This window comes from Salmo salar, chromosome ssa13 (genome assembly GCF_905237065.1).
Source record: "Salmo salar chromosome ssa13, Ssal_v3.1, whole genome shotgun sequence".
NCBI classification, from domain to species: Eukaryota; Metazoa; Chordata; class Actinopteri; order Salmoniformes; family Salmonidae; genus Salmo; species Salmo salar.
In genome coordinates, this window is record NC_059454.1 from 59,284,441 (window position 1) to 59,308,219 (window position 23,779).

Here is a 23,779-nt window from a genome sequence, read left to right on the forward strand (position 1 = left end):
GAATTCATTTTCATGACTTCACTTCCAAGCACCACTTTGGTGAAGAATCAGTGACTATTATATTATGCTGTATTTAATATGTAATATGCAGATTTCTCCTATTCAAGTATTATTCAGGCCAGGTAGTTTACTACTGTGTTAAATGTGATCCTCCAGACAGTTGTGAGATAAGGTCAATTAATATACACTTCCTTTAGGTTTTAGTGGGCATGCCTGGAAATTGTCTTGAGGTAGATAAGGTACAGAGGAGTTGTTGGAATTACACCCCTTTGTAATTCTATGTAAACGTAATATTAATATGACTTTACTGTACTGAACATTTAATCTTCATCCAACCAGCAGACAAAATGAATGGTTAAGCTACAAAACTTATCTCAGTATTTGGACTTTAACCTTGCACAGGTAAAAAGATAAAGGAAGATCCTCTTGAATTTTAACTTGGGTGCCCGGCTGACATTTCATAACTGCTTAACTGCTGAGTTGTGTATAAAGAGTCCCATAACCTCTCAAGCCTTATGAGTGGCTGCTGCTCTACTGGTGTGCAATGGGCAAGCCAAGTAGCCAAGTTCGTGATTATGATGAAATTACATCTTTCTTGGGAACATGGGGACCCTTTCAGCGGACGATTTTCTTTGCATTGGCTGCCAGCATCCTCCCAAATGGGTTTGTTGGTATTTATATAGTGTTTGTAGGTGATACACCACCACACGAATGCTATATTCCTGAGGAGTATAACGTCAGTGAGATGTGGAAAAATTTGACAATCCCCATGGTTACAATGAATGGTGTATCACAGCTTAGCTCTTGCTTAAGGCTCAAATTGGAGACCGTTAGAAACTACTCTAACCTTAATATCGTCCCAAATGTGGATATCAACGTGAGTGAAATTGAGCTGGAGAGTTGCTTGGATGGTTGGAAATACAGCAAAGAGGTCTACCAGTCAACAATTGTCACTGAGGTAAGGCAGGAATATTCATGATATAAATGTTACTTTCATTCTAACATGTAAAACATCACACATTTTACAGTACCAAACAATTGTATAAAATCATATGTACACACCTTGTAATCCAGGAAAATGGGTAAATATGGAACGATATCTATACAAGAAACTTTGTTTTTAATGTTCAAGAATAAGTTTCCTTTGTGTGTCGAGATAAAGTCCACAAGCCCTCGATGGCATATGCAGTCAGCTTAACTTGACATTTTCACATTCCATGTCAACTTTTGAAGTGAGCTAAAATGACCTGTATTAAATATTAACCGTCTGCGATTGGGGAAAACAATCTTCTGTTGAAGAGCACAGTGTCGCTGATTCTTTTGACAAATCATTATTTAGTGCACTGATTCCTTAGACAAATCAATGTTTGTGCTTGAAGTAGAGGCAGAGATTTTAAGGTTTTTAAGCCGGAAAGTTTGTAGTGCTTCTGTGGTGACGAGGTGACAAATCCTCTGTTTCTGCTAGTTCTGATTTTGACACTTTTGCTCCCAGAATTAAATGAAGTGGCTACCCTCATGCTGGGCTGAGAGCAGCACAGACCTATAGATCCATAGTCAAGGGTTCCTCCAAACCTACAAAGGGTTGTATCTATACTGATTAGTAGCTGATCTGTCGGTCCCTAATGGTTTGTTTTGCAGTGGGACCTGGTATGTGACAATGAGTTCAAAGAGCCTCTGACTTCCTCAATATACTTCCTTGGTGTTCTGGTGGGAACCTTTATCACAGGACAGCTGTCCGACAGGTGTGTATGACAAAGACAAGTTTGGAAAGAACAAAGAACATCATATTCATAAGGACTTCTGTGGTTCTTACATTGAGTTGGGAAAATATAATTATAATTGTAAGAGGCTTGTAGGGAAGTCAAAACAAAATGCAGTGTCTTTGTTTGCTGCTACAGAGTCCCAAGGTGTTCACAGGATCTCATAAAATACAACATTGAATAATTAGCTTTTCCTTGGTCCTTATATATCCAGCCTGGCGTCAACCACTATCAACAGATAGGAGAATAATACTTATTTAACAATCAGTGTCACGGCCATTGGCCATCAACCTGTACCTTGAGTGTCACAAACACTAGATATCATGTGTATTTCAAACATTTAAACACAATGCTTAGCATATTGTCTCAATCACTCTAAACTGAATATGAACTTTAGTGATCTTAAACAACCCCATTAAAATCATGCAACACAAAGGATGTTGTGACTTAACAGTTCATAGATTGAATTTGGATTGGAGCAGTTCACAATAAATACTTTTCTTACTGCCATATCTCCACTGTGTATCTTTTAAATTCCATTAATAGGCTAAATCAGTGATGGGCATCTCCAGTCCTTGGGGCCTGATTGGTGTCACACTTTTGCCCCATCCCCAGCTAACACATCTGACTCCAACTAGTCAACTAATCACGATCTTCAGTTTAGAATGTAATTAGTTTATTCAGCTTTGCTAGGGATAGGGGAACAGTTTGACACCACTCCGGCCCACGAGGACTGGAGTTGCCCATCCCTGGGCTAAATACTAATCCATTTAGTGTTGTTCATAACTTGCTATGCCACAAATGTATGGAATCATCAACCATGACTTTTGACAGGTTCGGAAGAAGGCCGGTGCTCTTTTCCATGATGGTGTTACAAACTGTAGCAATATTCGCCCAGGTATTCTCCCCAAACTGGGAGGCATTCAGCGCCATCTTCTTCTTTGTGGGCTTTGGTGGATTCTCCAACTATGTGGTAGCTTATGTGTTAGGTTTGTGACAAACTTTAAAAAAAATGTATCTTCCATTAATTCGTAACAGCTCAAATTCAGATTTATCCAATAAGAACAAATGACACAATACACCTTTGACCTGTGTGCTGGTTGGTGTCTGCAGGATCCGAGATTCTGAGCCCTGGGACGCGCGTAGTGTTTTGCTCCCTGGGCGTGTTCATGGGATCTGGTTTGGGCCAAATGTTCATGCCAGCGGTGGCCTACTTCATCCGTGATTGGAGGTGGCTTCTGGTACCCATGGCTGGTTCTGGACTGATGTACATCCCCCTCTGGTGGTAAGTTGATGAATTGGGTGCCCTCAACACGGTCTAGTTGAGGACATGGTCTAACTGTACTACCTACTGTATGTTTGACTGGCACAGGTTAATCCCAGAGTCTCCCAGATGGCTGCTCTCTCAGGGAAGAGTTGAGGAGGCTGAGGCCATACTGAGAGACGCTGCCAGGAGGAACGGAGTTGAAGCACCAGAGGTCATCTTCACTCCCATTGAGGTAAGCAGATACCTTGAGTGAATAGGTCTAGATTTGAGGCTAACAGAATAGGTCACACTTACACTATAGCTACAAAGAAAAAAATTGATACAGTGACAATTACACCTATGTGACAAGTGAAATTGGGCGACACCTCAAAAACACAGCAAAATTGAGGTTGGAAGGGGGAAAATCCTTAAGTGGAAGGAGAATGTGTATTGCAAACTTGGAAGTTTTTAAACTTACAGTATTTCTGTCCTACAATAGATTGAGGATGCCTGCGAAAATATGGACAAGAAATATAATTTCTTAGACATCATACAGAGCTGTAACATGGTCTCAGTTATACTCATTTGTTCTCTTTTGTGGTAAGTCGTGCTCTCCATTGCATTATAGTTGTATTCCAAGATATGTTTAACATACCAGAGTCTTATCACTCATTAAAGATAGACTCTCCTTTATGATGTTGCCATGAGCAGCACTGCACATTTTGAGATGATCACGATGCATGACTTTGCTCTCACAGTCACACAGAGTATGTTAAAAGGGCTTTATAAATACATTTGACTGATTGATTGATTGATTGATTGATTGATTGATTATCTATGCATGTGCACGAGTGTATTTTTAGTCAGCATGCTAGGCTAGCTTATGCTTTAGCAGCCCGTTGGATTCCATGACCTAACATTATATAGTAGCTGCCGGAAGTGTTGTGGAATCCAATGGGCTGCTTCAAAATCAAATCAAATCAAATCCAACTTTATTTATCACATGCGCTGAATACAACAAGTGTAGACTTTACCGTGAAATGCTTACTTACAAGCCCTTAACCAACAGTGCAGTTCAAGAAGCTAGCATGAGCTAGCCTTGCCAATTCATAGACAGTAATGCTAGCGCGTTAGAGTGTTTTCACATACATATGTGACTGACCGGCTCGATTAGGTCTTATGTAGCAAAATTTGAAATTAAATTTTTTACTTAGGATAAAAGTAGACTCAGAGCTATAAAATGGTATATCATACAGTACATTACAGTTGATGAACAATGGTTAAGTAATTCTACTTTGAAAGTTGATCAACTTGTAACCCCACTTTTGAGAAAATGGCCCTTGAATGTTTTGGTACACCTACTTGAGAGCTCTTCTTTGTCTACACCCATTCAGCATCGTTCACTTAAGCCTTACTCCCACCCATCTCTTTAAGGATTCCCATGTGAGGCCATGTACTAAACAACAAAAGATTTCAAGACTAAAGGCTTGTTTATACTACGTCTATCAACAGTTGTCGCCGTGACATCATGAACATTCTGTTGTTGTCCGACATCAAACTTGTCATTGTCGTTATGAAAAAGTTAGAACACAAAAACTACAGACTGCATGACATCAGCAGCCTGGTGGTCTAAAATAGCATAACTGGTGTATTTTAACACCAATAAACCCACCCGTTTAAAAAACAATTCAGTATATGTCGAATCAGGCAACTAAAAGCAACTTTCAAAACAATGTTTTGGTTCTTTCTAGCTTGTTAGCTAGCTAGCTAACGTTAAGTTAGCTGGCTAGCCAGTTCAAATAATGACCACGTCATATACAGTAGCCCCCAATGTCTTCACTTTAACTAATTTGTATTCACTGTTGCAAGAAAATAAACTCACAACAAGATCATTATTTACAAGTTAATGGTGAGCTAATTACAGAAAATAGCTTGCTGTGGTGAGTGTGACGAAATAAAAACAAGGCATTCTACCAGAGAACTTTATGATTTAGGAACTGTTTCTTTGGCCTAATCTAATATCATAATTTGACTTTGATAGAGGTCATGTTGTTCTTCACATTACTGTCTCTGGTAAACACATAGTATGTCAAATAAAACCAAAGTTTATTTGTCACATACAACAGAAGTTGTAAACAGTACAGTGAAATGGTTACTTGGTGGAGTCTTTTGGTTAGACATCTAGCTAGCTAGCTAAACAATTAACCATAATCCCTCTCTGTCACGGATGTCATGGTTGCCCTTAGTTTGAAGATGTAATCCGGAGAAAGGTGTTTTATACAACAGCAGCCTTCTGTGTGTTCTCTTTTCGACTCCCTCTGCGTATCAAACGCCAGAATTTTCTCAATTTCTTTTGCTATCATACTCTAATTCCACTGGGCATTCCACTGATTTCAAAATACTTTTGCAGTTGTACTATGTGAAATCTTTTTAAAAAAGCTGCATTAGAAAGGATTGCCTACACATACTGACCAGCTCATGTTATACACAGAAGCATGCTACATGGCAGACCAATCCGAACTCATCTCTCAGCATGTCCAGCCTCACCCATTAATTATCTCAGCCAATCATGGCTAGCGGGAAGGTGCCTGCCTTTTTCCGTGGCTAAACCAACTAGGCTCTTAATTTAACAATTGTATTCGTATTTACAGATGGCATACAAGTTTGTTTTTTAAGGCACATGAAAGTTCACATATTCCAGACTTTCTGCCCCCCCCCTCCAAAAAAAATATAAGTTGTATGTTCAAATGCCTCTCCTGTGAAGTATTGAAGTGTAACATTTGACTAGTTTCCTGAAACAAGTCACATACTGTATCTGAAGTGTGAGGGAAATGCCCCGATGCTCCGACACTGTCCCAACGCTCTGTCTAAATGTTAATACGCCTTGGTTGCAATACGGTTTTAGAAACATCTGGAACTAACCTTCCAAATTGGCTAGAATTTGTAAAAAATAAAATAAATAAAAAAACGAAAGGTTAAATTACCTTACACCTTTATAACACAAATCCTTCATGGCCGTATTTCCATGTTACAGCGTGTTTATGGAAGAGAGAGGCGACCACCTGTTCTAATTAGCTATATAACATCTCTGAACAGCTGTGTGTAATGGAAGAAGGATGCCAGAAAAGTGTTTTAACTGAAAATATTGTAACTGAAAAATACTGTCGGCTGCAACTGTGTTAAAACAGTGTACAGTACGTGTATATTTTGCATTTGTAAAAGGATTTTGGTCAAGTTTATTCCGCTTTTCTTCATGTCATCTTCAGAAAATTGCATTTATCTTTTCTCCATACCTTTGTGGTAGTTTGTACTGGCATGTCAGATTGGCCTTGGGGGTATGACCAAATCCAAGGACTGGATTCCGATTGGCTCGTTGTAGGTCGGTTATTCAGACATTTATTTCACAGCAATTTATGACTTGTTGGTCTCTCATCATTTTATTAATATCAGACTATTATCAATCCTCACACTGTTATTAATATCATACTTTAACCCATTACTTGACCTGGGTTACATGTACTACAACCAGTATTTGCAATCTTAGAGAGCTATAAATAATGTATGATGACTGCTGATTGCAGTATTTATGTTATTTTCCTATTGTCCCTTTAGGATGATCATCACCATGGCCTACTATGCACTGCTATTCAATACCACTAACCTGCATGGGAATTCCTATATCAACTTCTTCCTGTCTGCAGTTGTAGAAGTGCCAGCCTATATAATCGCTATGTTACTCCTGAAATTTTGCCATCGAAGATTCTGCCAGTCATCCACTCTGTTTCTTGGCGGTTCTGTTATTCTCTTCATCCAGATTATCCCAGCAGGTAATGTTAAAATGTAATCTCCAGTCTAGGGGATACACTGTTTTATGTTCAGTTCATTATTAACAAAGCAATGTAAAACCCATAAGCGTTTCCTACTGCACATAATCAAATACTGTTTCATTTGTGTGAAAATATGAGCTCTTGATGTCCATTTGATATGCTGTGTGAAAGTCAAGATACAAGATATTAACCCCTGGCTGACATCGCCACTCAGATCTCCCAGGAGTGGCCATCTTCCTGGAGATGGTGGGGAAGTTTGGCATCACCGCAGCGTTCTGTGTGGTCTACGCCGTCACGTCGGAGCTCTTCCCCACTGTGGTGAGGAACATGGCCATGGGGACGTGCTCCATGGCAGCACGCATAGGCAATATCATCTCCCCCTTCATCATCTACCTCGGTAAGACCAATCAATCAGTTAATCAAACAGTTAATGAATCAATCAATGTCAACATTGGACTGTTAATAAAGTGTATCTATATAATCTTGCCCTCTTTTACCAGGTAATTATTACAAGTACCTACCATATATTTTGATTGGGAGTCTGGCTGTGTTATCCAGCCTACTTTGTTTCGTTCTACCAGAGAGTTTTGGAAAGGTTCTCCCTGAGACAATACCACAGATGCAGAAGCTTAGAGGGTAATTCATGTATTTCATAAGTGTTATAATAGTTAATAGCATATGGTAACGTTTCATAGCTTGTTCTTATGATGGCATAATGATACTAGCAACAATAATGAAAACAAAATGTTTATTAGTATCATAATTGCAGCATTTATCATTAGGAATAGTATTAGAATTATAATAGCAGTAGTAATAGTAGTAGGTAGCAAGTATATGTTGTATAATGTGTTACACTTATACGTCTCTCATTTTGCAATAGGTTCGGAAGTAAGAAGAAAACTGCAAATACAACTAACAATCCCATTGTAGAAAAAGAACAAAGATTTTAACTGACTCACGTTGTTACTTCCCACAAGACACTGTACATAATAAAGGTTTTTAATGAACATGTTTTTATTTATATCTCATATGTCATTGTTCATATACACTGAGTGTACAAAACACTAGTAAAATCTTCCTACTATTGAGTTGCACCCCCTTTTTCCCTCAGAGCAGTCTCAATTTGTCGGGGTATGGACTACAAGGTGTCGAAAGCGTTCCACAGGGATGCTGGCCCATGTTGACTCCATTGCTTCCCACTGTTGTGGTTGGCTGGATGTCCTTCGGGTTGTGGACCATTCTTGACACACACAGGCAACTGTTGAGCTTGAAAAACCCAGCAATGTTGCAGTTCTTGACACACTCAAATCGGTGTGGCTGGCAGCAACTACTATACCCCATTCAAAGGCACATCTTTTGTCTTGCCCATTCACCCTCTGAATGGGCACTGTAAGATGGCGCCGGAGCAGAGGGTAGACGTTTTACACCCTCTTCCGATTGTGTTTTTTTGTTTGTTTATCTGCATTATTTCTTTACTATTTTTGTACATAATGTTGCCGCTACCCCCTCTTATGACCTAAAATAACTTCTGGACATCAGGACTACGATTACTCATCACGGACTAGTAGAATAATTTTTCTTCTATCACAACTCTGACGAGCCCGAGGCGGAGGATATATACGGCTCCCTCGGGAACAGGCCCCAAGCCCAGTGATCTGTGTGAAGAGGAGGCGGAGAAAGAGAGGCCGGAGGGTGAGCTGCCTTCTGAGGAGTCGGAGGCAATTGAATAAACCCCCACTTCCCTCAATTCTGCTAGCAAACATGCAATCTTTGGACAATAAAATGGACGAGTTATTAGGAAGATTAAACTACCAACGGGACATTAAAAACTGTAACATCTTACTATGTACCAGCAGGATAGAACAGCGGCGTCTGGTAAGACAAGGGGCGGCGGTCTATGTATTTTTGTAAACAACAGCTGGTGCACGATATCTAATGAAGTCTCGAGCTATTGCTCGTCTGAGGTAGAGTTTCTCATGATAAGCTGCAGACCACATTACCTACCGAGAGAGTTTTCATCTATATTCTTTGTAGCTGTTTACATACCACCACATTCAGAGGCTGGCACTAAGATAGCATTGAATGAGAAACTTAAATCAGCTTAACCAAATTTCTATCAGCATGTTTAATGTGCAACCAGAGGGAAAATAACTCTGGACCACCTTTACTCCACACACAGAGATGCATACAAAGCTCTCCCTCGCCCTCCATTTGGCAAATCTGACCATAATTTCATCCTCCTGATTCCTGCTTACAAGCAAAAATTTAAGCCGGAAGCACCAGTGACTTGATCAATAAAAAAGTGGTCAGATACAGGACTGTTTTGCAAGCACAGACTGGAATATGTTCCGGGATTCCTCCAATGGCATTGAGGAGTACATCACATCTGTCATTGGCTTCATCAATAAGTGCATCGATGACGTCATCCCCACAGTGACCATACGTACATACCCCAACCATACGTACATACTCTCCGCAGCCAATGTGAGTAAGACCTTTAGACAGGTCAACATTCACAAGGCCGCAGGGCCAGATGGATTACCCGGATGTGTACTGAGAGCATGCGCTGACCAACTAGCAAGTGTCTTCACTGACATTTTCAACCTCTCCCTGTCCGAGTCTGTAATACCAACATGTTTTAAGCAGACCACCATAGTGCCTGTGCCCAAGAACACTACGGTAACCTGCCTAAATGACTACCGACCTGTAGCACTGACGTCTGTAGCCATGAAGTACTTTGAAAGGCTGGTCATGTCTCACATCTACACCATCATCCCAGAAACCCTAGACCCACTCCAATTTGCATTCCACCCCAACAGATCCACAGATGCACTCCACACTGCCCTTTCCCACCTGGACAAAAGGAACACCTATGTGAGAATGCTATTCATGGACTACAACTCAGCGTTCAACACCATAGTGCCCTCAAAGCTTATCAATAAGCTCAGGACCCTGGGACTAAACACCTCCCTCTGCAACTGGATCCTGGACTTCCTGACGGGCCACCCCCAGGTGGTAAGGGTAGGTAATAACACATCCGCCACGCTGATCCTCAACACAGGGGCCCCTCAGGGGTGCATGCTCAGCCCCCTCCTGTACTCCCTGTTCACTCATGACTGCACAGCCAGGCACAACTCCAACACCCTCATTAAATGTGCCGATGACACAACAGTCAGGCCTGTTCACCGACAACAATGATACAGCCTATAGGGGGAGGTCAGAGACCTGGCCGTGTGGTGCCAGGACAACAACCTCTCCCTCAACGTGATCGAGACAAAGAAGATGATTGTGGACTACAGGAAAAAGAGGACCGAGCACGCCCCCATTCTCATCGACGAGGCTGCAGTAGAGTAGGTTGAGAGCTTCAAGTTCCTTGGCGTCCACATCATCTACAAACTAACATGGTTCACGCGCACCATGACAGCCGTGAAGCGGGCACGAGAAAACCTATTCCCCCTCAGGAGACTGAAAAGATTTGGCATGGGTACTCAGATTCTCAAAAGGTTCTACAGCTGCACCATCGAGAGCATCCTGACTGGTTGCATCACTGCCTGGTATGGCAACTGCTCGGCCTCCGACCGCAAGGCACTACAGAGGGTAGTGCGAACGGCTCAGTACATCACTGGGGCCAAGCTTCCTGCCATCCAGGACCTCTATACCAGGCGGTGTCAGAGAAAGGCCCTAAAAATGTTCATAGACTCCAGCCGCCCTAGTCATAGACTGTTCTCCCTGCTAACACACGGCAAGAGGTACCGGAGCGCCAAGTCTAGGTCCAAGAGGCTTCTAAACAGCTTCTACCCCCAAGCCATAAGACTCCTGAACATCTAGTCAAATGGCTACCCAGACTATTCGCATTGCACCCCCCCCCTCTCCACACCATTGCCACTCTCTGTTGTCGTCTATGTATAGTCACTTTGGTTAACTCTACCTACATGTACATACTACCTCAACTAACCGGGGCACCCGCACATTGACTCTGTACCGACACCTCCCTGTATATAGTGTTATTTTTTCTGCTGCTCTTTAATTACTTGTTACTTTCATCTCTTATTCTTATCCATATTTTTTGTTAGGGGCTCATAAGTAAGCATTTCACTGTAAGGTCGACACCTGTTGTATTTGGCGCATGTGACTAATAACATTTTATTTGAATGTCACACATACACAATCCAAGTCTCAGTTGTCTCAAGGCTTAAAAATCATTCTTTAACCTGTCTCCTCCTCTTCATCTACACCGATTGAAGTGGATTTAACAGGTGACATCAATAAAAGATCTTAGCTTTCACCTGGATTCACCTGGTCAGTCTATGTCATGGAAAGAGCACTCAATGCATATACAGTGCCTTTGGAAAGTATTCAGACACATTGACTTTTTCAACATTTTGTTACAATACAGCCTTATTCTAAAATATATTAAATAAATACAACTCCTTATCAATCCACACACAATACCCCATAATGACAAAGTGAAAATAGGTTTTGTTAACTTTTGCAAATGCATTATCGTAATTTCCGGACTATAAGCCGCAACTTTTTTCCCACGCTTTGAACCTCGCGGCTTAAACAATGACGCGGCTAATATATGGATTTTTCCCGCTTTCAAATTTTTTTCTCCCAAAAAAACACATTCTGTGACGTGCTCAGTTTTTTGGCGGCATGAAGCTTTCATTAGACCAATGAAATTGCCAAAAGGGTTAAGGTCAAACAACTTTTTTGTTTACTGTTTAGATTAAATCGAGCGCTCTCAAACTTCCCATCATTCTGATTACGGTAGTCATTTTGTCACCCTCATCCTGGCAAAGACACGGAGAAATGCATATGATGCAGCTTTCAAGTTGAAGGTGATTGATCTGGCTGTTGGAGAAGGAAATAGAGCTGCTGCACGGGAGCTTGGTCTTAATGAGTCGATGATAAGACGTTGGAAACAGCAGCGTGAGGAATTGACTCAGTGCAAAAAGACAACTAAAGCTTACTGCTAATTTTTTTGGGTTTTGTTACAAGCCGTGTTTCGTTAAAGCCTCTTTATTTTTGTTACAAGCCGTGTTTCGTTAAAGCCTATTTATTTTTGTTACAAGCCGTGTTTTGTTAAAGCCTGTGTAAAGTTCATTTGTTTCAATGTACCGGTAAACACCTGCGGCTTATAGACATGTGCTGCTTATTTATGTTCAAAATAATACTTTTTTTAATATTCAGTGGGTGCGGCTTATATTCAGGTGCGCTCAATAGTCCGGAAATGACGGTAAAAATTCAAAACAGAAATACCTTATTTACATAAGTATTCAGACCCTTTGCTATGAGACTTCCATTGATCATTTATTTATTTTTATTTAACCTTTACTTAACTTGGCAAATCAGTTAAGAACACATTTTTATTTACAATGACGGCCTACTGGGGAACAGTGGATTAACTGCCTTGTTCAGGGGCAGAACAACAGATTTTTACCTTGTCACCTTTCGGTTACTGACCCAACGCTCTAACCCTTAGGCTAACTGCCGCCCCAGGTAGAGTGGCCAGACGAAAACCACTCCTCAGTAACAGACACATGACAGCCCGCTTGGAGTTTGCCAAAAGGCACCTAAAGGCTCTCAGACCAATATAAACAAGATTGTCTGGTCTGATGAAACCAACATTGAACTCTTTGGCCTGAATGCCAAGTGTCACATCTGGTGGAAACCTAGCACCATACCTATGGTGAAGCATGGTAGTGGCAGCATCATGCTGTGGGGATGATTTTCAGCGGCAGGGACTAGGAGACTAGTCAGGATCGAGACAAAGATGAAAGGAGTACAGAGAGATCATTGATGAAAACCTGCTCCAGAGCGCTCAGGACCTCAGACTGGGGTGAAGGTTCACCTTCCAACAGGACACCTTCCAGCAGCGACGCTCCTAATCTAATCTGACTGAATTTGAGAGGATCTGCAGAAAAGAATGGGAGAAACTCACCAAATATAGGTGTGCCAAGCTTGTAGTGTCATACCCAAAAAGACTCGAGGCTGTAATCACTGCCTAATGTGCTTAAACAAAGTACAGAGTGTATGGTCTGAATACCTATGTAAATGTGATGTTTCAGGTTTTTTTAAGATTTGCTAAAATTTCTAAAAACCTGTTTTTACTTTTTCATCATGGGGTATTGTGTGTAGATTGATGATGGAGGGGAATAAAAGAGTTAATACATTTTAGAATAAGGCTGTAACCTTACAAAATGTGGAAAAAGTCAAGGGGTCTGACTACTTTCCGAAGGCACTGAATTTGCAATATCATCGCTAATATCCTTACATCTACATTTCCTGAGCTGATCAAATATACAGCTGGTTATATAGAAGCAAAGAGTTTCCATGCCAGAGCCCTCCCCCCAACGGATCACAACAAAAAGTGAAAGTAAAACTGACTGCCATGAAAACACAACGCAAGCCAGCTATCCTTGGGTCCCTCAATCTTTATTTATGTTAAGGATATTTTCTGTATATTTATGGATGTATTCATTGGAATGCGTTTTACTATGGAATATGATCTTCTCACTGCATTGAAGGTGAGTTTGCATGTAGATGTCCAAGGATATGATAAAACTATTACTTAGGCCTTAGGGATTGCCAAAGCAATGTTTTCACAGAAGATTGGTCAAAACATGGTTGTGTATTTCTGTTGTTCATGTAAGAATATAATACTAAATATACTCAAATGTGTGTATGGTGCAAGTCAATAAATGCTTTATTACCAATAGTTTCATATAATCTGTTACCCACATGCTATGTGAGAAAGTGAAAGTGAGGGACTGTAAAGAAAAATGAAATGCCCTTGTCTCGTAGGCTTCTATGCTCTTTTTGAAACTCGTCCACCCATACCTTGAATTGCTGTACCACGTAAGCAACATCGTTTCATTCAGGCTGTTTGTAACTGATCAATTTTGATGGACCTCAGTTTTAGAATGTATAGATGTGTATGTGTTTTGTGTGTGTGTGGGTGTGTGTGCTTGCGTACGTGTGTCCGTGCCTCTGTGCCTGTGCGTGTACAATTTGCAGATAAATGCGAATACCTTTAAAGAACATTTGTATTTCTGTTCTTTGATGTTTCTGTTCTTTGATGCTTCTTTCAGATGCATTGCTTGCTGTTTGGGGTTTTAGGCTGGGTTTCTGTACAGCACTTTGAGATATCAGCTGATGTACGAAGGGCTATATAAATACATTTGATTTGATTTGATTTGATGTCTGTCACGTCCTGACCAATATAAGTTGTTATTTTCTATGGTAGAGTGGTCAGGGCATGACAGGGGGTGTTTTTGTGTTTGTTCTATGTTTTCTCTTTCTATGTTGTAGTTCTAGTTTGTCTATTTCTAGGTTGGGGTTTTTTGGGTTGACCTTCAATTGGAGGCAGCTGGTCCTCGTTGCCTCTAATTGGAGTTCATATTTAGTAGGGGTGTTTCTGCATGTTGTTTGTGGGTGATTATATTTTGAGTAGTGTGTTTTTTCCCCCTCTCTGCGTCACGGTTTGTTGTTTTCTGGTTAGTTTAAGTGTTTATGTATTGCATCACATTTCACTATTAAATAAAGATGTGGAACTACGAAAACGCTGTGCTTTGGTCTGCTCCTTATCACAGCTGTGACAATGTCTCTTTGGTGTCAGAGTTTGTGTATATTGGAGCCCTAGGCAAATTGTCACTGGTAGGGTTTAAGTGAAATGTGTCGGGTGGCATTTTATACATTTCCAAATATTCTATTTGGCTGGCCCATTGAAGAATTGATTACATCACTGCTTCTCTTTCTTTCCTTGTGACATGTGATTGATATCACAACACAAGCTTAATTGGCACAAAAAAAAAATGCATCACTTCACACTTCAAAAGTTTGATAAAAGACCACAAGATGTCGCCAAGAGTATACTGCCAAAACATTGATTGCCCTAAGACGGGTTCACTCGGTTTCTCTCGTTACTCTCACAGTTTATAACAATAAAAGTATGAACTCATCTTTTAACCAGGTGTCACATGGTTTTTACTATGACAGTACTGTTAATGTGAAACAATGTGTGAGGTATTTGCGTGATTGTGAAGAGTTTTGTCACTAAGCCTAAAGTTAGTTAGAAATGGCATGCTTGTCTACAATGCACTGGTAGGCCTTTGTGCATGCAGGTAATTCTCTAGTATTAAACATGCTGAATTCTAAATAAAGGCCTATTGATTGTGTCAAAGTTAGGAAGAGGATCTCTTACGCTATTTTCATGACAGAGCCAGAACAGATGTTTTTTTAATAGTGTTTTGGATGTGGAATGCTGCCAAGCAAGATGTTTTCTCTCTCAATTGTAAGACAGTGATAGTGATCAAGGAAATTGTGACCAACTAGGTCAGAAAACGCAATGCACCCAGACTTGAGAGCAGTGGTGGAAAAAGTATAAAATTGTCATACATTTACATTTTACATTTACATTTTATACTTGAGTAAAAGTAAAAATATCTTAATAGAAAATGACTCAAATAAAAGTGAAAGTCTCCCAGTAAAATACGACTTGAGTAAAAGTCTAAAAGTATTGTGTTTTAAATATATTTAACAATCAAAAGTAAATGTAGTTGCTAAAATATACTTAACTATCAAAAGTAAAAGTACGAATGATTTAAAATTCCTTATATTAAGCAAACCAAACGACACAATTTAATAGTTTTTTTTATTTGCGGATAGCCAGGGTCACACTCATCATTTACCGACAAAGCATTTGTGTTTAGTGAGTCCACCAGATCAAAGGCAGTAGGGATGACCAGGGATGTTCTCTTGATAAGTGTGTGAATTGGTCCATTTTCTGTCCTGTTAAGCATTCCAAATTTAACAAGAACTTTTGGGTGTCAGGGAAAATATGTTGACTAAAAAGTACATCATTTTCTTTAGGAATTCTAGTGAAGTAAAAGTAAAAGTTGTCAAAAATCTAAATTGTAAAAAGTAAAGTACAAATACCCCAAAAAACTACTTAAGTAGTACTTACACCACTACTTATGAGCCAGAATTCCAAATAATGTGAGGTCTAGTACTGGTGTAATCCTGATGTGTAGCAGTCTACAAGTATTCACCTCAAACAATTAACCTACAGAAAACAAACTACAGTGCTTAAATGCCCATTGAGATTCACATTAAGGATCAAATCTTTCAATAAAATCTGTTTTAATGCTGCTGATGCAGAGATAAGGGCATTTCTCTGGTACGTGTGTCAAGTCAGCCACCGGTATGTAGCCTAGTTCTTATGTAACCTGGTATTTGTCAATGTTGTGTATTGTGTAAATCGCAGTAATTGCAGTAATTATCTGACTTAGGTTTATTATATCAATTGGTGTGGTTGGTTCTAATGATGAACTTAGCCTTAAGATGCTTTTGGGAAGCCAGGCCCTGGACAATTTAAACATGTGTGCACAAGTAATGGACATGGATCCATGACAGGGCACATAGTTTCCTGTAAATGCTTCTCTCTTCTTCTCAGTGGTGACATTCCTCTTCTCAGTAGCGATACTCCCTGGCCAGAGGCCCACACTGCAGCCCTAGGAAAAGTCACGTGATTTACAAGAAATCGAACAAGTAGCTCAGAGCAGCAGTCACAGCCTGCTATAGACAGACAAAAACAACTGCAGATGTTTGAGCTTGTCCACTGAGATTGTTTTATAGCAGCATCCTGTATGACGATTGTATTTTATTACTCTCAGTCCAACCTTCGATTTATCAAGTCAGAGGGAGAGTGAAGAAAAGTTCAAGGTTGTGATTTGGATACCTTGTATAATATCTTGCTTATACAAAAATAGTTGATTTGTGGTTTTGTCTTTCACTGCTCCTACTGTAACTCTTCATTCTGGTTTCTGCACGTGATTCTGATGTTTCAACACTTAATCCTGTTTTGACCAAAGACTATAGGTAATTGTAGGAATTTCTGGGTTGAAATTGCCCTCTGCAGAGCTAGAGTTATTTTGGTTGTTTAGCAAAGTTTATATGTATCATTGGCTAAATTGCCACAAGGATGGGGGAAATGTCCAACTTTGGGCACGCAAAACAGTACAACTAATCCTCTTTCTCAATTTTCAAACAGAAATGGGGTGTGACTTTGGTGGTTTATCAATGTTTCATTCTGGTCATTCGTGCCATGACCAAGGTAGTTAGTTCGTTAACTAATGCCGCAATCACGTGCTAGTCGGAACTGGTTAACTCCAAAATTTACGACTTGCTAACTGGTTGTAGTTATGCATGTGCAGTGTTCAACCAATTAGCAACTAGCACGTGAACGCGGTTTAAGCTAGCCACTTGTAGCTAGCCTGTAACTCCTCCTGTGTGTTTTTGGATTTGTTTTTGGAAAAAAGCTATAAAGATTGGTAAAAAATGGTACTTCTGTAGCCAATTATCTTATTCATCCATTTTTTTTTATTCTTAAAAGTCTCTTGAAGCACATGTGCGTCAATCTAAGTAACATTATAAAAAAAAAGATATCAGGTTTTTTGCATAGGCTGCATCTCAATCCATCGCATCCGCCTATGTCGCCCTTCTGCCTCTGCGGTGGAAGACGGCCGAACGACAGAGGTGTGTGTCAGACCATGAGACATCCTAAAAATGGGTCTTCTCACGAAAACGTCCACAGCGATTGAATGGCTTAAAAACTATTATGACCACTCTATGGAAAGGTGTTCTCTGTTTTGCACTAGACCCCCACACAAGACTTGTCTGAAGTCGGTAACGCTGATGTGCCAACTTCTGTCTGTAACTTTCAAACCAGTTGAGCTACACACTAATATGAACTCACTATGGAAAGGGGAGACTCTCACGAACACAATGGTATTCTCCGTTTTCTCTACAACCCCCACAAATGTCACGGGACTCATCTGAAGGTACCCCATAAAAACAAATGGAAGTATTGAGATACAGTGTATTCGGAAAGTATTCAGACCCCTTGACTTTTTCCACGTTTTGTTACGTTACAGCCTTATTCTAAAATTGTTTAAATTGTTTTTTTCCCTCATCAATATACACACAATACCCCATCATGACAAAGCAAAAACAGCTTTTTATACATTTTAGCAAATGTATCAAATAAAAAACTGAAATATCACATTTACATAAGTATTCAGACCCTTTACCCAGTACTTTGTTTAAGCACCTATGGCAGCGATTACAGCCTTGAGTCTTCTTTGGGTATGACACTACGAGCTTGGCACACCTGTATGTGGAGAGTTTCTGCCATTATTCTCTGCAGACCCTCTCAAGTTCTGTCAGGTTGGATGGGGAGCGTCGCTGCACAGCTATTTTCCGGTCTCTCCAGAGATGTTCGATCTGGTTCAAGTCCGGGCTCTGGCTGGGTAACTGAAGGATATTCAGAGACTTGTCCCAAAGCCACTCCTGTGTTATCTTGGCTGTGTGCTTAGGGTCATTGTCCTGTTGGAAGGTGAATCTTCAACCCAGTCTGAGGTCCTGAGCGCTCTGGATCAGGTTTTCATCAAGGATCTCTCTGTACTTTGCGCCGTTCATTTTTTGTACGATCCTGACTAGTCTCCCAGTCCCTGCTGCTGAAAAACATCCCCACAGCATGATGCTCCCACCATCATGCTTCACCGAAGGGATGGTGCCAGGTTTCTTCCAGACATGACGCTTGGCATTCAGGCCAAAGAGTTCAATCTTGGTTTAATCAGACCAGAGAATCTTGTTAATCATAGTCTGAGAGTCCTTAAGGTCCCTTTTGGCATCCTCTAAGTGGGCTGTCATGTGCCTTTTACTGAGGAGTGGCTTCCGTCTGGCCACTCTACCATAAAGGCCTGATTGGTGGAGTGCTGCAAAGATGGTCGTCCTTCTGGAAAGTTCGCCTATCTCCACAGAGGAACTCTGGCGCTCTGTCAGAGTGACCATCGGGTGCTTGGTCAACTGCCTGACCAAGGCCCTTCTTCCCCGATTGATCAGTTTGGCCGGGCGGCCAGCTCTAGGAAGAGTCTTGGTGGTTCCAAACTTTCTCCATTTAAGAATGATGGAGGCCTCTGTGTTCTTGGGGACCTTCAAGGCTGCAGACATGTTTTGATACCCTTCCCCAAATGTGTGCCTCGACACAATCCTGTCTCGGAGCTCTACGGACAATTCCTTCGACCTCATGGCTTTGATTTTTGTTCTGACATGCACTGTCAACTGTGGGACCTTATATAGACAGGTGTGTTCCTATCCAAATCATGTCCAATCAATTGAATTTACCTCAGGTGGACTCCAATCAAGTTGTAGAAACATCTCAAGGATTATCACTGGAAACAGGCTGCACCTGAGCTCAATTTCAAGTCACATAGCAAAGTGTGTGAATACTTATGTAAATAAGGTATTTCTGTTTTTTATGTCTAAAAACCAGTTTTAGCTTTGTCATTATGGGGTACAGTGTGTAGACTGATGAGGGGAAACAATTATTTGATCCATTTTAGAATAAGGCTGTAACGTAACAAAATATGGAAAAAGTCAAGGGGTCTGAATACTTTCCAAATGTACCGTAGTTTTGTGCCAACAAAAATAACAGGTTAAATATGTGTCCAAAAAAAATACAAATTAGCTTTTGTTAACTCCAAGATACGATATAGGACAGACACTTCAAAACCTTGTTCTTTATTTATTCATTTATTTTTTGCCATTTTTTCCTCTGGATGAGCATTTTCCAGTTGGCTTATGGCCCCTGAACAAAAATATAAACGCAACATGCAACAATTTCAAAGATTTTACTGAGTTACAGTTCATAAGGAAATCTCTCAATTGAAAAAAATTCATTCAGCCCTAATCTATTGATTTCACATCAATGGACTGTTGGTCACAGTCTGATACCTTTAAAAAAAAAAGGTAAGGACGTGGATCAGTATCTGGTGTGACCACCACTTCCTTCCCATAGAGTTGATAAGGCTGTTGATTGTGGCCTGTGGAATGTTGTCCCACTCCTCTTCTGTGAGAAGTGCCTGGATATTGGCGGGAACTGGAAAAAACGCAGTCATACACGGCAATCCAGAGCAACACAAACATGCTCAATGGGTGACATGTCTGGTGAGTATGCAGGCCATGGAAGAACTGGGACGTTTCTGCTTCCAGGAATTGTGTACAGATCCTTGTGACATGTGCATTATCATGCTGAAACATGAGGGATGGCGGCGGATGAATGGCACGACAATGGGCCTCATGATCTCGTCACTGTATCTCTGTGTATTCAAATTGCCATCGATAAAATACTATTATGTTCATTTTCCATAGCTTATGCCTGCCCATACCATAACCCCACCGCCACCATGGGGCACTCTGTTCACCATACCGCACTAATGTGCAACATTAGTGCACAGACTTGTTTCAATTCAGCTGCAAGAGCAGTAGTGAGGTCGGGCACTGATGTTGGGCGATTAGGCCAGGCTCACAGTCGGCATTACAATTCATCCCAAAGGTGTTTGATGGGTTGAGGTCAGGGCTCTGTCCAGTCAAGTTCTTTCCCACCTATCTCGACAAACAATTTCTGTATGGACCTCGCTTTGTGCACGGGGGCATTGTCATGCTGAAACAGGAAAGGGCCTGTTGCAACAAAGTTGGAAGCACAGAATCAAACCCCTTCACTGGAACTAAGGCGCCTAGCCCGAACCATGAAAAACAGCCCAGACCATTATTCCTCCTCCACCAAACATTACAGTTGGCACTATGCATTCGGGCAGGTAGCGTTCTCCTGGCATCCACCAAAACCAGATTTGTCCATCGGGACTGCCAAATGGTGAAGCGTGATTCATCACTCCAGAGAAAGCATTTCCATTGCTCAGGAGTTCAATGGTGGCGAACCTTAGACAACACAAGCCGAAGCTTGGCATTGCGCATGGTGATCTTAGGCTTGTGTGCGGCTGCTCAGCCACGGAAACTAATTTCATGAAGCTCCCGACAAACAGTTCTTGTGCTAACGTTGCTTCCAGAGGCAGTTTGGAACTTGGTAGTGAGTGTTGCAACCGAGGACAGGCGCTTCAGCACTCTGCAGTCCCATTCTGTGAGCTTATGTGGCCTACCATTTCGCGCCAGAGCCGTTGTTTCTCCTAGATGTTTCCACATCACAATAACAGCACTTAAAGTTCACCGGGGCAGCTCTAGCAGGGCAGAAATTTGACAAACTGACTTCTTGGAAAGGTGGCATCCTATGACGGTGCCACGTTGAAAGTCACTGAGCTCCTCAGTACAGGCCATTCTACCGCCAATGTTTGTCTATGGAGATTGCATGACTATGTGCTCGATTTTATACACCTGTCAGCAACGGTGTGGCTGATATAGCCGAATCCACAAATTTGAAGGGGTGTCCCCTTTTGGCCATTTAGTGTAGTGTAGTGTAGTATAGCTAACCATGAGCTATCTAGCTAAATAACAATATTCCAACAGATGCAATGTACCTTGATTTATCTGTTGTTGTTGTTTTTTTAATCAACCCACACCCTTCCACTACATGGTAGGTGTCATGCCAGGCATTCCTGGTCTCTATGTGTTTCAGAGAAGCTCTGGTCTTTCTAGTAAATCAGCAGACAGACATAGGGAGGCTTAGAGCCTGAGTCACTCAGGGATCTCTTCCTCCTTCTCAGCCTGCTCTCAGCCATAGGGCCCTGGTCAAAGTAGTGCACTAAATAGGGTGCCAGTTGGGACGCACTACGACCATGCCACATCAGATCACATCAGATCATTCTGTTAGTTAGTATTCATACTTTTGTGTCGTGGGTGTATTGTGGTATTGTAGTAATGTTGTGTTGTATTGTAGTGCATTAGTACCCTGAGTTATCATTGGGAGATGCAGCTGCCAGTGGGTAGGTGTGTGTGCCTGCCCCGCAGAAGTGTTTCCAGAGAAGCCAAACAAAAGCATTAAGGTCAAGTCTAAAGACACAGTAAACACAGAAACTAAACCTGAAAATCAACCTACCCCAGCCGGGCTCTACTATGTTGTTTTGTTTGGCCTTTGTTGTGATTCCTTGCACTCATTTCAATCATTTTGCATTGACGTATCAAATATTATTTGTTTGATTATTCGTTTGAGCAGGTGAGTTTGAGGAGGGATTTAGTGGTTAAAGGAAGGGATTTAAACAGAGGGGTTTAAAGTGGTGGTGATGGTGTTATGTTCAACAAGATCATGCAACATCTCACCAACAGTAATATCACCACCATACCACAATGATTATGGCACTTCCGTTGCTACATGTCCATCCAATTTGATTACAAGCCATAGTGTAATAATTCATCTATAATAGCAGAGTTTGCATAGACAGAACTGAGTTTAATAGGAAGACATTTACATGTGTTCAAAAGGCATGCATATCAGCTGAGTCTTGACTATGACCCATAAATGCATTCCATTGCTGAGCATTGGTATTCAGAATCACTGCCCTAAATCGTCCTAATGCTCTCTACTCTACTTTATCTCTGCCTATTGACATCCTGTCATTCAGAAAAGCCTGTGGTTATTATCAATCCTGTTGACTTTTTCACACTATCTGGTGCAAAAACAGGTGATAAAGCCAATGTGTGTTTGTCGCGTCTGGCTTTCCAGTAAAAGGGACTTAATTTAAATGAAAGGCAATGGACATTGCCAAGTCCCCCTTCCTCCTCCTCACTCTTTTCCCAGGGGAGAAGAAAAATGTATAATCTGATTATCTCTGATAATCTCTGATTATCATCAAACATCTGAGTTATTGTTTCCTTGGTAACCCTTGGCTTTGATTGAGAGAGAACAATGATAATTCATCACTTTGAAATACAATTCAAAATCCCATTGTTGATATTGTTGAAATAACAACCTCACCCTCAGTTTCGTTCCTGTTCTGAGATTAGATATTTGCTAATTCAACTCAGAACCTGCACAAACACACGTACACAGACACGAACACACTTCTCACCTTTTCTGTCGCTCGCTATGTTTGTTTTACCTGTGTCATTGAGAGTCTTGACCCCCCAATAAGGACTATATGTTTTGTTTGTTAATGAGTGGCATGGGTGGTTAATATTTAGGCTCGCACCCTTTCTGTCACATGCTTTGTGTGCTTGATATATGACAGTACGAGTCAATATTACAGTACTTAGACCTACTAAAACAATTACGTCAACACATTATGCTCTTACAGTCATAGATCATTTATATTCTCTCTGGGTAATGTTTGCAGAAGACCAGAGTTGCAGCATAAACTCTCCCTTGGTGGAGAGTCAGTATGTACAGCCATGCTGGGTCATTAGGGCTGAACATTTGGGAAATACCAAACAGACTTTTCTCTCCACGTGATAAGGGAAGTTACCCATGCTGCAGTGCTGTGGTGAGGTTGTGTTGCTGGTCTCATTTCACAACCGTCAAAACAACTCATGTTAAACTTCTGCTTGTTCAGAAGCAATAAATCAGCACGTGTATATCTTGAACAAAATATGAAGGTGCATACTTTTATTCCTGACAATACGTCTTCAGGTAGGGTACTGTAATTGTCAACTAAGATACTGTTTATCTGTACCTGATACTGTAGGTGAAACCGACTACCAGCACCAGTTTGCTGGATAGCATCTTAATGATAACAGTAAAGTGATCCCATTATAGATATGAAGAATAGCCCCTTTGGTCAATGAGAAATACAGTCACATAGGTTAGATGGTTCTTTTTTGTAATGGAAATTCTGTTCTTATGGGACAGCCTATGTATCAGTTAGACATTATATGTACACTACAGTGTGTGTAGATTGGAAAGCACCTCTGTTTTTCATCTGTCACTTGATTTTGGTACACTCCCTCCTTTCCTCCCACCTTCTCTTTGTGTGTTTGTGGTTACATATGAGCTACTGGGACAGAACTTACTAGTTCTTAGCATAGGCAGGATGGATCATGGATTAAGTCTATTGTAATAAAAAATGCTTGAAATAAAAAATGAAGCTGTATAAAGGTTATGTATACAGATGATAATTAAGTGATAATGCCATAGAAGCCGGTGTTTGGAGCATATT

At 40.9% G+C, this 23,779-nt stretch overlaps 2 protein-coding genes across 6 annotated transcripts in view; both read left to right on the top strand.

Annotated features, from left to right (window-relative positions):
• Positions 1-460: 460 nt before the first annotated feature.
• slc22a4 (solute carrier family 22 member 4) lies at positions 461-7,840 on the top strand. 3 transcript variants are annotated; one of them, XM_014136841.2, is made up of 10 exons: positions 461-958; positions 1,639-1,742; positions 2,595-2,749; positions 2,874-3,045; positions 3,133-3,259; positions 3,506-3,606; positions 6,619-6,833; positions 7,048-7,230; positions 7,415-7,469; positions 7,714-7,840. In XM_014136841.2, the coding sequence occupies exons 1-10, from the start codon at positions 545-547 to the stop codon at positions 7,781-7,783; spliced, it is 1,596 nt and encodes a 531-aa protein (XP_013992316.2). In that variant the 5' UTR covers positions 461-544; the 3' UTR covers positions 7,784-7,840. The 3 variants fall into 3 exon arrangements, with proteins under 3 accessions (XP_013992316.2, XP_013992315.2, XP_013992317.2); XM_014136840.2 differs by having other exon boundaries at positions 462-958; positions 7,334-7,469; XM_014136842.2 differs by lacking the exon at positions 7,415-7,469 and having other exon boundaries at positions 462-958.
• A 5,140-nt stretch (positions 7,841-12,980) lies between these two features.
• Positions 12,981-23,779, top strand: part of LOC106567519 (long-chain-fatty-acid--CoA ligase 6) — a 76,903-nt gene continuing 66,104 nt past the window's right edge. For all 3 annotated transcript variants that reach the window (XM_045693406.1, XM_014136845.2, XM_014136844.2), the window contains exon 1: positions 12,981-13,363. The gene's annotated coding sequence lies outside the window, so the exon portion shown is untranslated. The remainder of the gene's footprint in view (positions 13,364-23,779) is intronic.

Excerpts from the sequence above, each read along its gene's own strand:
- slc22a4 (XM_014136840.2), top strand. The coding sequence starts at position 545 with ATGGGCAAGCCAAGTAGCCAAGTTCGTGATTATGATGAAATTACATCT. Across the intron at positions 959-1,638 it reads AGTCAACAATTGTCACTGAG|TGGGACCTGGTATGTGACAA; the intron begins GTAAGGCAGGAA and ends TTTGTTTTGCAG. Across the intron at positions 6,834-7,047 it reads CATCCAGATTATCCCAGCAG|ATCTCCCAGGAGTGGCCATC; the intron begins GTAATGTTAAAA and ends ATCGCCACTCAG.